The following is a 14,412-nucleotide window of genomic DNA, read 5'->3' on the forward strand; positions in this document are numbered from 1 at the left end:
AATGATATGGCCAGAGATATACTGCATTTAGGGAGTTCTTCATTTGCTGCATGTTGGGAACATGTCAGAACTAAATGATATTGCATAACTTTGTTTTGTTCAAAACTAACTGGCTCGCACCCCCTGTTTTTCTGGCAGGCATGAGCCAGTGCCTGGGACAGCGAGCAGCACCGAGCAGTGCTCTGCAGGACAGGCTTTTCCCCTCTGCCTCCTGGAAACTGCCTTCCACAGAGGCAGGGGGCACAGACCTACCAAACACATGCCTGTGTGGACATCCCACAGGTGTCCATCACCTCCTTGCAAACACAGCCTACTATTTACTTTCTGTCTGTGAATGACGAGCAAATCTTAGACAGGACTCTGATACTGAGTTCCTACATCCACTTTTTTTTCCACTATTAAGAAGTACAAAAGAAGTGCAACTTTTACACAGAAGTGTGCAAAGGAAAGTACTTGGGGTGATCTCCTGAGAGGTGGAGAAGCCCTGATTGCTCAAGAAGCTGACCGTCAGGAAGAAGTTAAAGAGAAATAAGGCTTTATGCTTAAAGTCCTTGCAGAACTGCAGAACTGCTCTGAGAGGCGACAACACATCACAGCTTCTGGTTCCAGGGTCCTGTGAAATCCTATGGGGGTTTGCTCACTCCAGGGCAGATGGTACTAAACTTTTCTCAGCTTTCTCTTCCTTACTGTTTATAAAGCAAAACCAACACTAAATAGCAACTCCGGTTTATAACAAAGCAAGTAAAACCCAGATTTTTCTTTTGCCATAAGCGAACATGCTCATGAAGACAACAGTATAAAGTCCCTGCTCACCTTTGCTCAGTGCACCAATCTGAAGAACATCAGCCCTTCCAAGTGCTTTGCATTGCAGAATCACTGCTGTTTGGTCACAGCTGCTCATGAAGTTTCAGCCGGACCCAAAGCCCTTATCTTTATTTTTTGACCCAGCTGCTTTTGGGGAGTTGAACTGGCATAATATCCAACCCCTGCAGCAGGCTTTGGGAGACCTGAATTTCTGACACAGCTTTGGATAACAGGCTTCTGATTTCATCCCTTCCTGCTCCCCATGCATGGGAGGTATTACACTTATCCTAGGACCTAAAGAAACAATGCCTAGTGAAAATGAGATCATAGGCAGAAATGCAAGAAACCTGTGGACCTCAAATCTGAGCTGAATTATACAGTGGGCACAACTTCCAAACAGCTTTCCTTTGCTTATTTCCTAGCAAAATATCTGCATAGTGTTTCACTTAGATATTGCTTCCCAAACACAGGGATCTCAAAATAGCATCATCCACCATGCTATTCAATGTGTTACATTAAATTCAAAGGAATATTATTGGCACCACATCTGGCAATTGCTTTGATGTGGAACATGAGCTTAAATACTGATCTTTTTTTGACAGGCAGCCCGGTGTACAGCTGAGGGAAATAATATGGAAGAGTCACATCCTACACGCTGAGCAGAACACATTGGGCTGTACTGCAGAGTGAGCCACGGGTGGAAGCTTCATCTTGTATTGATACTGCAAGAAATGTAAGAATTACAAAACAGAAAAAAAGAACACAGAAACTCATCTGTGCTGACTTGATGCTCATCGCATGCACATTAGGAGTTCAATACCACTCTCAGAGGGTCGCTGAACTTTGCATCGCACTCCGGCAAATTGTACCCATTGAAGGCAGTGAAACCAAAGGCCCCTCCGGAAGCGAACCACTAGAGGGAGACTGACTTCATACTGTGACATCGATCCCGCACCTCCAACGCCAGATTCAGATCAAATGCGCTCCAAATAGCTCAAGTCAAAACTACTCGTGTGCGGCTTCTTCTCAACTAAAAGTGGATGAAACGAATAGTTCAAGTCTGCCTTATTACTGTAAGGTGGGAGAGCGTTGTGTAAATGGGATCAGGCAGTCACATATCCTACTGTTTGTAAGAGAGGTGAGACCCAGCCTATGAAAAAAACCACACCAAAAAATACCCCAGCCACTGAAAATACTAATAGCTGTATCCTAGCAACGTCACACATTCCTTGTGGACTTTGTTCTGGAGCCTACAGTCTTATTTCATCAAAATTATTGACTTTCTCAAAGTCTCTAAACGACCATCAAAAACCAGTTAGTGCTTAAAAAATACAAACATTTAATTAGTCGCATTAATAAGCAAAGAAGAAAAGGAGCTTTGCATGCTAGCACTGCCTTTTCATGGAGCTCAGTTTAGCATCCTTTGAAATCAGCATCAAAATCTCCACTTTATTCGTCTGTAAGAGAACCAGGTCCCACTGAAGGGAAGAAAAGGTGCGAATGGGGATTGGCAGATGGGAGCTGTTCCCTAGGCTGGACTCATCCATTGCTCAGCTGAAACCCATTCAGCTCCCCACGGCTCTTCTAATCGTCATGTTCTTATTGGGAAGCTAAAATGGCATTTACACGGTATGCTGGGGCTCTGCACTGTGCACATTACCAGATAAAGGAGAAAAAAATCAAGCAAAAACCAAGTAGCAACAGCAACAAAACCCAACAACAGAGAAATCGGCTGCTCGTTGTCCATAACAGCTTGCACGATGATCCAAACAATCCTGGGGGGCATTTTACATTTAGCTCGGGGTTTGGGTAGGCTCAGATTTTGGTGCAATTTTCACTCAGCTCCAAACTACATCACAGCTTTTCTGATAGTTTTTCTCTATTATTTCAAGCTCAGCTTCAGTAAGTTAGCAAGGCATTTTAGCAGAGAGAAAGTGCCATTAAAATAATAAATTCCTTTTCATGAGGCTGCCTTAAAAGCTCAGCTGATAGAACAGTACAACAAAAAATGCTTCTCGTGTTTTACTTGGCCCACAAAGTTCCTTGAGACTCACGAACACTTCTAAACTGCATAAGCCTTTTATGTGCTATTTCTGTAGTTCAAAACTAACCAAGAGAGTGCCTCTGTTGAAGCAGCAATTTAGGAGCACAGAAGTGTTAGAGGCTCTCTAAGAGAAGAGAAGAACCTATACTTTATAATTGCAACTGAAGTCATTATTTTGTATTCCTCAGTATAGATTACATTGAAAGACTCTGGTAAACCAACCTTTGAACTAATGTCACCAATGGTACAGGATCCCACTCAAGTACCTCCAGCCAATGTAAATAAGTCAATAGTTCTTCCTGACAATTAGATTTATCCCCAAAGTGCTCCAAGGTAATCACTAATGAAAAATTTAGAGATTCATCCCAAGTTATGCTCCTTGTTATACCCTGTTGGGCTAATTTATACCTAGGTGATATATAAAAGGGGAGAAAAAAAGCAAAATGCATCACATGTACCACTAAGACAAAGGTGTGAAGCACAGACTGGGCAGATGGCTGTAACACCATAAGGAAGAGAACAAACAGGAAAATCTGTGCATGGGGAGATGCTTCTGAGACCTCAGAGCAAGGACTTTCTGTAGCTTGCTCAGCACTGCTGTGGGCCTGGAGCAGCAGCAGAAAGGCTCAATGCTGTGGACAGCTTGTGCCTTGCTGGGGCTGTGCCCTGCAGCAGGGGAGTGCAGCAAAAGCTTCAGAAGAGCAGGATGTCCCTGGCCATTCAGCGGCTCAGCGGAGAAGAGGCAGTGAGAGAAGTGAGCAGGAGGCAGCTATTCTTCCCCTCTGCTTTCTTCCATCTCCATTGAGTGCACTTTAAAGGCCCGCTCCCTTTGCAGGGCGCTCAGAACTTCCAGCAAGTGGCACGGAGGCACTCACAGCCATGATACCTGCGTCTGGTTATTTCCAGTCAAAATAATCTCCTACTCAATTATGGAGAAGAATAGAGGAGCTCAGCCTGACTCACAGTCACATGGGGGAAAAATGAGAGGAGTTGCTGGAGTTCAAAACGTTCTGCTGCTGTGGAGGAGGATCAGTGCAGCAGGAAGGAGTGCTGCTCTGCAGCAGCGCATCTCTGAGGGATGGAGGAGACCCGAGTCTGCTCCCCGCTGTGCCAACTGCACTCCTCCACTCTTCTCTCCTCCCTCCCCAGGAGAGCACATGGAGTATTGCACAGCCGGGGAGAAGCCCTTGGAAGATGCGAGGGCTGTCAGATGCCACTCTCCAAATGCATGCAAAGCAATTTTGGGTTCAGCAGTGACACTAATGCTCCATCTGCTCTGCCACCGTTTGTTCATTTGGTGCATCTGTGCTGACACTTCTGTGAACAAAGTCACATCCAAACCCTTTGTTATTGCCCTGTTGACCAAGGAATCACACTCAGCCCGATGGCAGCACTCTGTGCCTGCCCTGCCCCAACACCTGTACAATGCTTTCCCAAAGCTGCTTCAAAGCTCCCCTCCCTCATTTTGCTGCCATGTAGCACAGCTGTGCCATGCTTAGAAGGCAAGCATGACTCCTGTACAAAGCATTCGAGGTAGTAGCATAAATTTTACAGACATAGAGCCTCTCATTTTATTTTCACATTAGCCAGTATCTGAACATCACCTTAATGTGTCATTTTTTCATTCCACCATTGTCACCAAGTTTCACTGAGACCTTGTAGCTCTCTACAGTTCCCTGAAAGGAGGGTATAGCAAGGCGGGGGTTGACCTCTGCTCCCAGGTAACAGTGATAGGACAAGAGGGAATGGCCTCATGTTGCACCAGGGGAGGTTTGGATTGGATGCTGGGAGAAATTTCTTCTCAGAAAGAGCAATAACGCATTGGTGCAAGTTGCCCAGGGAAGTGGTGTGGTCACCATCCCTGGAGGTGTTCCAGAAGTGTGGAGATGTGGCACTGAGGGGCATGGTCAGTGGGGATGGATTCAGGAATCACAGAGATCTTTTCCAACTTTAATGGTTCTATTTATTCCTCAGTTACTATACCTGAAAACTTGTCCTTGTCTGAGTTGCATGTGATGGCAAAATCATTGTGGCTGACTGCTCCCACCTACCCTACTTCCTAGCAGTGTCTCTGCTATGGCAGGAGCTCAGATTTTAACCTTCAGGCACATCCTGACATTTCCTGCTTCCCTTGGATCACCCAGGAGATAACATTTTGGTTGCTGCTGCAGTGGTGCCAAGGGACACTTGGTGAAGACACTGTGACTGTCCCTGCACTTCCTTCTGACTTAAGCTCTCTCCAAGCTACAGGTGGAAGAAAGATGAGCTAGCAGTTTGCTGCGAGCCTGGCACAACAGCTGTGAATTACAGCAGTGCCCAAGCAAGCTCAGCTGCACTGGTGTGCGTGCAGGGAGGTACAGAGGAGAGATGATGAGCTGCTGCCTTGCTAACAGAGCTCCCATAGCAGGTAAGGTCTCCTTTGCTCCTACGTGTGCCCAGGAGCAACCAGTCCTGGGCTGCTGGCGGTGGCCTCAGTGCCTCAGGCACGAGGTCCCCCCATATCCCACAGAAAGCTGCTCCCAGTGCCGCTGCGAAGAGGACACCACACACCCAGAGCTTGTCACCGCCCGCAGTGCCTGCGTGGGAGACTGCAGAGAGCACTGAGCAACCCGTGGGCAATCCTCTGTCACAGCACAACTCCAGTGCAAATGAGAAACCTAACTCCTGAGAACAGCTCAGATGTGTTGGCAGAAAGCAAAAAGCAGCCTCAATTATCTGCCTTTTTTTGTGTGCGTGTGCTTTTAGAATTTCTTTGCTCTCAATAAATACCAGATCCAGACTCACGGGCAAAGGACACGTTGCCCTCAACCACCCTTTGGGCTGAAGTCTGCTGTAGGCTCCACCAGTGTCCAAACACTACGGCTGCTCCGGATGTCTGAGGTCAGCACTCAGCCCCAGCTCAGATTTCCGACACCACTCACAAAGCCCTGCTTGAAGGCTGCTCCACCAGAACCAGCATTTGGGGGTGATGCAGATGATTTATTTGCAATCGTTTCTGGAATAACACTGAATTTACTGATGGCTTTTAATCCTTTGAAAGGGATTTTGGATGCGTCCTTCATGAGAGGCCATGATGGAAATTCAGCAGCAGCACAATAATTGCATTAGCATCTTCAGCATGCCTAGGGGCCTTGCTCTAAATATCCTTCTTTTCTGCCTGTTTAGGTGCATCAGACCCCACATGTCAAGGCTCTGACTCGCAGAGGCGGAACTGCCTCCGCGTTCCCGCTGACATGTCTGTCCATCAGCTCCCTGCAGAGCTGCACCCTCCGAAGCACTCCCTGCCCAGCGGGGACACCCGCAGCAACAGGCGGCATCTTCCCTCCGCGCACACGCGGGGAGAGCTCCGGCATGGCTGTATCCGGCGGCAGCGCGCTTCTGACCGCGGCACGGCGAGGTATATCCCTGCCACGCGGATACCCGCACGCTGCGGCTCTCAGCGGGCACGTCCGTGGGTGCGCACCCACCTGTGCCGCGCACGCACCTCCAGCCATGACTTCACCCCTCCGCCCCCACCTCTCCGAGGCCGCCGTGCTGCGGCACCGCACGGCCGTGCCCTCCCCTCCCGCACACCGCCGGCGGCTCGGCTCCACGGAGGGGAGCGGGGCGGGGACCGGCGGCTCCGCTCCGGGCCGCGCTGCGGCAGCGGAACCTCCGCACCGCTCCGCGCCGCTGCGCGCTCTCCTCGGTCCCGCGCTCCGCAGGGGCCGGGCTGCGCGGGGGGCGGAGGCAGTTGCGGAGAGAGGGAGGGAAGGAAGGAAGGAAGAAAGGAGGGAGGGGGATTTACCCCATTGTCCTCGCCGGGAGCTGGGCAGAGCCGCCGCCGCTGTGCGCAGGCTCGGCCGGCCCCTCGCCCCGCGCGGCGGCGGAGCAGCTCGGCGGTGGTAAGGGGGGAGGGGGGTCCGCGCCGCTCCGCGCCTCGCCCCCGGAGCCCCTTCCTTCCTCCATCCCTCCATCCCTCCATCCCTCCCCTCCATGGGGCGGCGGCGGCGCGGGGCGCGGCCCTAGTGGGGCGCGGAGCCGCATGGCCCGCGGGGAGTGCGGCGGCAGCGCCGCTCCTCGCCCGAGCGGCGGCGGTGGCGGAGGAGGGAGAGCGGCGGCGGCGGCGGGGATGGGGGTGCCGCGCGGCGCGGGTTGGGCGGCGGAAGGCGGCGGTGATGGCGGGGCCCGCGGCCCCGGAGCGCTGCCGCGGCGCTGAGCCCCCGGGCCTGCCGCGAGGAGGAGGAGGTGGAGGAGGAGGAGGAGGAGGAGGAAGGATCCGATGGCGAACAGCAGCGAGCTGGGGAGCAGCAGCAGCCCGCACCTGCCCAGCGCCGGCGGCCTGCTGAGCGCCTCCGGGCTGAAGCTGGCCACGCTGGGGCTGATCCTCTGCGTGAGCCTGGCAGGCAACGTGCTCTTCGCTTGGCTCATCCTCAAGGACCGACACCTGCACCGTGCCCCGTACTACCTGCTGCTGGACCTCTGCTTGGCCGATGGGCTCCGCTCGCTGGCCTGCTTCCCCTTCGTCATGCTGTCGGTGCGCAGCGGGGCCGCCTGGCCCCACGGGCTGCTCAGCTGCAAGGTGCTGGCCTTCCTGGCCGTGCTCTTCTGCTTCCACGCCGCCTTCCTGCTCTTCTGCGTGGGGGTCACGCGCTACATGGCCATCGCCCACCACCGCTTCTATGCCAAGCGCATGACGGGCTGGACCTGCCTGGCTGTGGTGTGCATGGTGTGGACTCTCTCCATGGCCATGGCCTTCCCTCCCGTCTTCGATGTGGGCACCTACAAGTTCATCCGGGAGGAGGAGCAGTGCATCTTTGAGCACCGCTACGTCAAGGCCAACGACACGCTGGGCTTCATGCTCATGCTGGCGGCCGTCATCGCCGCCACCCACCTGGTCTACATCAAGCTGCTCTTCTTCATCCACGGCCACCGCAAAATGAAGCCGGCCCAGCTGGTCCCGGCCATCAGCCAGAACTGGACCTTCCACGGGCCGGGGGCCACGGGCCAGGCAGCGGCCAACTGGACAGCTGGCTTTGGTAGGGGACCCACGCCGCCCACCCTGGTGGGCATCAGGCAGGCCACCCACAGCCAGATCAAGAGGCTGCTGGTGCTGGAGGAGTTTAAGATGGAGAAAAGGCTCTGCAAGATGTTCTACATGATCACCTTGCTTTTCCTCCTCCTCTGGTCCCCCTACATTGTGGCCTGCTACCTGCGGGTCTTCATTAAGGCCAGCTCCATCCCCCAGGTGTACCTGACCACCTCTGTCTGGATGACATTTGCCCAGGCTGGGGTCAACCCCATCCTTTGCTTCATCTTCAACAAGGAGCTCAGGGTCTGCCTCCGAGCCCACTTCCCGTGCTGCCAAAGCATCCAGAGCACCCAGGGCACCATCCTGTGCGATCTCAAGAGCTTTGGGATGTAGGGGGGCTTCCTCAGCCTATAAGAAAGAAAGATGGATACCGTTTTCCATGTTTCTGCATATGATCTCAAGAAAGTGTGACCCGTGGGGGACGTACTGAGCCACCACCTGGCACCCAAACCTTAGGCTGTAAGAAGCTATTTTATTTATTTTTCTATACTCTGCATATGCTCTCCAGAACATAACAGGTTGCTGTGTATGGAAACAGGTACTTGAGCAGAACACCCCCAAACCTTAGGCTGTACGAAGCTGTTTCTCTTTGTGATTATGTGGTTTTTAACAACAAAACAGGGCTCCAAGTTTCTGGTCTTGCTTCTAACGTTTCTAGACATGATTCCAACAGATACGGATTAAGGCCATGACGTTTTCTTTTTTTTTTTCCTATTCCTGTCTGTTTTGATAAAGGCTTAACAATTTTACTCATGTAATATTTGATAAAAGCCAAGACAATTTTATACTAAAGTTATTTTTGATGACCTCAAGAGGTGTTGTTTTCTTATCATTTGATTTCAGTGAAGAACAAGAAGAGGACGTTCCTGGTGTGGTTTAGTGGAAGTCGGTTTTTGGTGGGAGCTGTGGGTTCATTCATTCTCAAATGGTTTGAGTATTTGAAGCAGTTACTTATAACTTTTGCCTGACATGCAAACAGTGTAGAACAAATTTCGATTTTCTCGTTGCACTATTTATTTGGTAATATTTCAGAACTATTTGTGAAATGTGATTTTAAAATACCAACTTTAAAACTAATCAACTATAGCAGTTTTTAAAAACCTAGATTGAAATTCATATTTTACTGCCTTTATAGGAAGTTATCTACAAACCTGGGTAACACTTGTACATTTTGACTGTTTTCTTTAATAAAATCTTGAAAACCTTTACTGTATGTAATTGTCTCAGAATGACAGCATTCTGCTTTACTGACAAATAGCTTGTGTATCTGGAAGGTTGTATGTCTTGTGTCTGAGTAGATTTCACAGCCGAGGTTATTATGGACAAGCACAATCCTTACTTGCTGTTAGATCTCAATTTAGGTGTTTTTACCAATAAAAATGACTGATGCTATTTTTAAGGAGACTTAAGTTCATGATGGGCAACAGGTTACTATAGCGCAATGGTAGGGCAGATGACTGTGCGGATCACTGGTTTTAGTTGGAGAAGCAATTCCTTAATGTGATGGCTTGGGTAATACTGGTCTCAAACTGTATTCTTAATGGGTAACTTAAACTTACTCAGCATGGCACATCCTAACTTGCTTCATTTAGAAAAACTTCTTTGGAAGTGCTTCAGCTGGCAGCACGATGGCAGGATCCTGACGTGACTCAGAGGAAGCTGTGCCCGATGCGCTGCTTTCAGGTGCGTTGTGCAGCATTCAGCAAACATCAGTCAGCGCCGCGCTGCTGCCTGTCGCACAGTGACAGCAACAAGCTCCGTTTCCATGAAGAAATCACGCCTGAGCTGGAAGCAGTTCTGCAGTCGGAGGCTGTTAGCCATCAGCTGAGCAATGGCTGTAGTGTGCCTGTTAAGGACCGTGCTCCTGGGTAGGGTAGAACAAAGCAGGACTATCGCTTCCAGATCTGGTAGTGAAAGTGCATCTGGGTACAGCAGGAACACTGTCAGAACTTCAGGTCATGGCAGAAGCTGGCTATCAGCACTGCTCATGTTTTCATCCTCAAGTGCCAGATTGTGGCTTAGTAAACCTGGATGAGTAATCAGGTAGAGCTGCTATGAAGAGGAACGTGCAACGCATTGATACTGTTACCAGTAATGGCATTCCAGATGTCCTTTGTGTGCCCACTTTACTGTTTAGTTCTTTTCTATGGGATTCCAAATTGTGCAGAATCATCTCCTTAAAGTTTAAGAAATCTCATGTGCAGATAAAGCATCTCTCTGGGGCCTAGAACTGTGATCTCCAACTGAAGTCCTGCATTCTCATGCAGCCCAATTAGGAAACAGCCCATGTTTCCTCACTTATGCTATTAAAAGTGTCAGATATTTTGGCATCTCAGCTATAAGTAGTGTGCTTATGATTCTATTTAAACCCCAGAGATGGGAGAGCAGTTATTTTAAAACAGCCCTAAAAGCTGCGAGGACCACATTTTTCTCTTCCAGGAAAATTAAGCACAGGTTGTGTAGTTGGTTGGACGTACAGGGGGTGATGAATCGCCTTTAGGTGGGTTGGTCTGGTTGCTGTCTGCTGGATGGAACCTCTGCCTTGCTGTCACCGTTGGTGGCAACCAGACCCATAGCAAAAAGATACAGAGAGATGTGAAATGAGTATCTCTACTGTACCTTTTGCTTGACAGAGACCTGTCAGGAGTTCCCTTGGGACCTTCAAAAGTTAATTTGGTACCTGAGGTCCTTCTAATACCAGACTGATGATGATCCTAGCTTCACCAGCACAAGGGAGAAGGAACTCCAGTAGCTTTAATTCAGACTTTAGATGGGTGTTGAACAATAGAGCTTCATTCCAGAAAAACAACAAAAAAAACAACAACAACAAACAAACAAAAAACACAGCATGAAACTAAGTATAAAAGGACAGATAGGTGGCAGAAAATGTAGCAGTGTTCAGTGACCAGCACTGCTCTGCAAGTCCAGCCTAGGGCTGAGCATGCCAAGGAAGTGTGCAGGCCAGACAGGGCTGGGGGAGGACCAGGGGATGAGTATTCCTTCTGGAATCTGAGAACAGATAAGGAAGTTTCAAAAAACAAACAAAAACAACCAAGCTGAGCATCGCCAAGGCACAGCATTAACACATTCTCACAGCGTCCTTCAGTCTGGATATGGGGAAAGTGGGTCACAGAGATTAACTGCTTTGGCCGTGCTCAGAGAAGGGGAGTCAGAGGATGACACCTGCTGTGAAGTGGAGGAGTAAAGCAAAGTAGAATGGGCTGAGCCCTGGAAGCCCTCTCTGGTGCTGGTAGGACCCCTGAGGAGCAGCTGTGAGCTCTGTGCCCTCGGCTGCCCATAGAACACCAGTGCTCTGCTTCAAAGTGCTAATGGATGGAGCTCAGCAGGAGCTGAGTGCAATAATTACCTCCTGCGGTTACACGGGAAGTTATTGCAGCTTGTTGTGCAAGTGCTGGGCTCACGTGCAAAAACTTAGATGCTTAGAACCCTTTCCCATCCCCTCTAACCACAGTGCAAAGCTATGGTGAGCTCAGTGGGCTGAATGGCAGCAGGGCACTCACCTCTCCCACCTACCTGTGCTCATTCAGCATGGAGATCAAATCCTTTCCATAACGGGACATTTGTGATGGTTTCATATTCTCTGGGCAACAGAAGTCAGCATCACATGAAATGCCATCATCATCCCCCCTGGAGACTTCCACTGTCTGGCTCAGAGCTCACAGCATGCTTGCTGTTGCATGGCTGTGGTAAAGAGTTGCAGTTGCTGTGGCAGCTGTGCTGCACTGGGAAATCTTATTGCTGCTGGCATCTTCCCTCACTCCCCAGGTATTTAACACATTCCTTGCAAGCGTTCCCAGCAGAAATCTTGCTATGCTGTGTCAGCGGAGGTTTTAGCACAAATTTCTATATCAGGCCAGCGTGAAAAGTGACACTGATCTGAAATCTCAACAAGTACTGCCTTATGGGCATCTCTGCTTCGCAGCACTCAGAGCCTGTGAATACTGCAGGGTGCCTCTGTTGTTCAGCTTTGGAAAGTTTGCTGGGAAAAGAGCTGAAATATTTAAGTCTTGCGTATTACACTGATGTGTGAAGGTCTCATATTTGGTGGTGGAGGTGAGCAGGGGACATGTAGCCAATGGGCTCTTGCTGTTTGCTCTGACAGTGCTAAGTCTACACCAGAGGAGACAAAACTGCCTCCCAGAACAGCGTGAAGTCAGTTGCCTTGAGGAAAAGGGCAGGGATTTGGCTTATTCCTATAGCAGCAATTCTTCCCTGGGGCTCTACCTGGCTGTGATACAGCTCCACCTCCGGCAGGCTGCTCTGCCATATGCTGCAGGACTGCCCCAGGACACACCGAGCTCAGCTCAGAGCTGGCACCGTCCCTCCCTTCCAAGCAAAGGATGCTCAGCATTGGGCTGGATCTCTGCCACCTGCCCACATGGTTACAAACAGTTACGTTTCCCCTTGCAGTGCTGGCATTTGCTCAGAGTTGCCTGCAAAGCACCCAGCAGAGCAGTGGCTTGGGCAGCAATACACACCTACAGGCAGAACACGATGCCAGGTGGCTCAAGGCACTGCATCAACTTATGCTGCAGAGGAGGGATTCTGTGACATCAGAATATCCCAGAAACCATACAACATAGCTGTATCTCAAACCAAAGTGTCATAATAAACATGACAAGGGGGCTGTTTGCTAATAGATCTCCTCTACGATCCCCATATTTAGCACAGCTTCTTTCGTAGTTGCTCAAGAACCGCAAAGGCTACAATTAGCCACTGCGATAGGAACTAGGAAGCATCTCCTATGCTGTGGTGTTGGTACACCCAGGAGTATTGTAACGTACACAGCAACCACAGCAATGGAGCCATCAAAGAGAGACCATCTCTGAAGGAGCTCTCCTAAAAGCTGGCATAGAATGTTGGGATGGGGCTGATAGAAGCCTTACCCCAACACCTTCCCTGCTGGTGCCCTCTAATGATGCAATGTCATTGATAGGGCCTCACGCGGTCTCCACTCGCCCATTAATTGTAGAATTGGTGACTAAGGGCTGAATTTCCAGTGGGCCTTTTGCACAACTCTGTCTTTCCCTAGAGCTGATACTGAGCATCCCCGAGCCCATTTTCACTTGGCCCATGTCACTGGCTGCTCCACGCCTCGGTGTTTTATCTGAAAAAAAATGATTAATTATTCTGGCTCACCTTCGTAAAGCCCAGAGCCACTGAAGGCCGGAGCAGACCTTTATCACAGGCAAACAATCACTGACTACAGAAGCTTTCATCACTCAGCTTTAAAGTCAAGCTAAGCCTTTAATGCGAGCTGTTGCATTTCTGTATTTCTATTCATGTTTAATGACCTCAACACTTGCACTGTGTCTTTGATCTCGTGAGTCACGCATGGTCTGACTGTGGATGCATTTATTGGAAGGCCACTTTCTTCAGCACTGTGTTTTTTGCCTTTGCTGTGACCAGGTTGATGCCGCAGAGCACTTTGTGTAGGAGGCTTTCAAGTTCAAAGCGAGTCTTGCAAGGACACAGCGAACTGTGAAGTCCCAGCTAATTTTAGGCACTCATCAGTGCTGATAGAGTAGGCAGCAATCAGGCGATCGCCCAGCAAAGAGACACCCTTCCTAAAGCATTATTTACTGGTGTGCCATTAAAAAAAAATGCAGTCCTGTGTTTGTGGAAGGATGATTAACCATTGGAACAAGTCATCCAGGGAAGGAAGGGTGCTCCATCTGTGAGCAGCACAGCGGGAGCCCATGTGCCCACCCACAGCCAGCAGCCACACTGTGCCCAGGGCTCTGCCTGAGTGCATGGGGTGGCAAAAACCAGGAGCACTTGCACACAGCACCACATCCTGTCTGTCTCACAGCAATTCGTTCATTTCTTTCATTGCCTGACAATATCCATTATCACTCCTTATAAACACCGGTGCAGCTCTCGGAAAATTTAGCAGAGGTAGAGCCAAAAGGGCTTTGCCATTAAAAAAAAAAAAAAATCCAAAAGGGGGAAACACAGGCAGAATGAGAAGCGGAGCTGAAGTCTGGGTGCTTTCTGACAGTGAGAGAAAGAGGGATGATTTAGTGAAATATAACCTCCCTCCATCAAACGGCTCAATCTGTTCCCATCTGTCACCCGGGAGCTGAAGGAGGCAGTGAGCAGCCCGGTAGCTGAGTGAATCAGTGGGGCCCGCCTGCTTGTTCCCCCTCCATGGACCCCATACACAGCACTGCACGGCCAAACCCAGCTGGGCAGAGGACATCGGGGTGCAGAGGAAGGCAGCTGAGCACGCAATGTACAGTCAGACCAAGGGGAACGTGGGCACCCAAGCCAAGGAGCTGACAAGGCAGTGTGAAGCCACGGTGTGATACCACCTCTGGGCAAGGAGGCGTGCCCACTTTGTCCCTGCAGCTCCCTAACACTCAGAGGACGACTTTTCCTTACTCTACGCTTACACAATCTCTGTCTGAGCAAAAGTGCTGATGTAAGCCAGCCCCAGGTCACCAAAGGCTCTGTTGCAATGCGTGAAAGG

General features: G+C 50.1%; 1 protein-coding gene across 1 annotated transcript; it reads left to right on the plus strand.

The window, feature by feature from the left end:
* The first annotated feature begins 6,980 nt into the window (after positions 1–6,980).
* On the plus strand, positions 6,981–9,132 carry GPR27 (G protein-coupled receptor 27). The gene has a single exon (XM_031609485.2). It carries the CDS (start codon positions 7,110–7,112, stop codon positions 8,250–8,252), a length of 1,143 nt encoding a protein of 380 aa, XP_031465345.1. The 5' UTR covers positions 6,981–7,109; the 3' UTR covers positions 8,253–9,132.
* Positions 9,133–14,412: the final 5,280 nt, after the last annotated feature.

This window comes from Phasianus colchicus, chromosome 11, assembly GCF_987193195.1.
Source record: "Phasianus colchicus chromosome 11, bPhaCol1.hap1.1, whole genome shotgun sequence".
NCBI lineage: Eukaryota > Metazoa > Chordata > Aves > Galliformes > Phasianidae > Phasianus > Phasianus colchicus.

Excerpts from the sequence above, each read along its gene's own strand:
- GPR27 (XM_031609485.2), top strand. The coding sequence starts at position 7,110 with ATGGCGAACAGCAGCGAGCTGGGGAGCAGCAGCAGCCCGCACCTGCCC.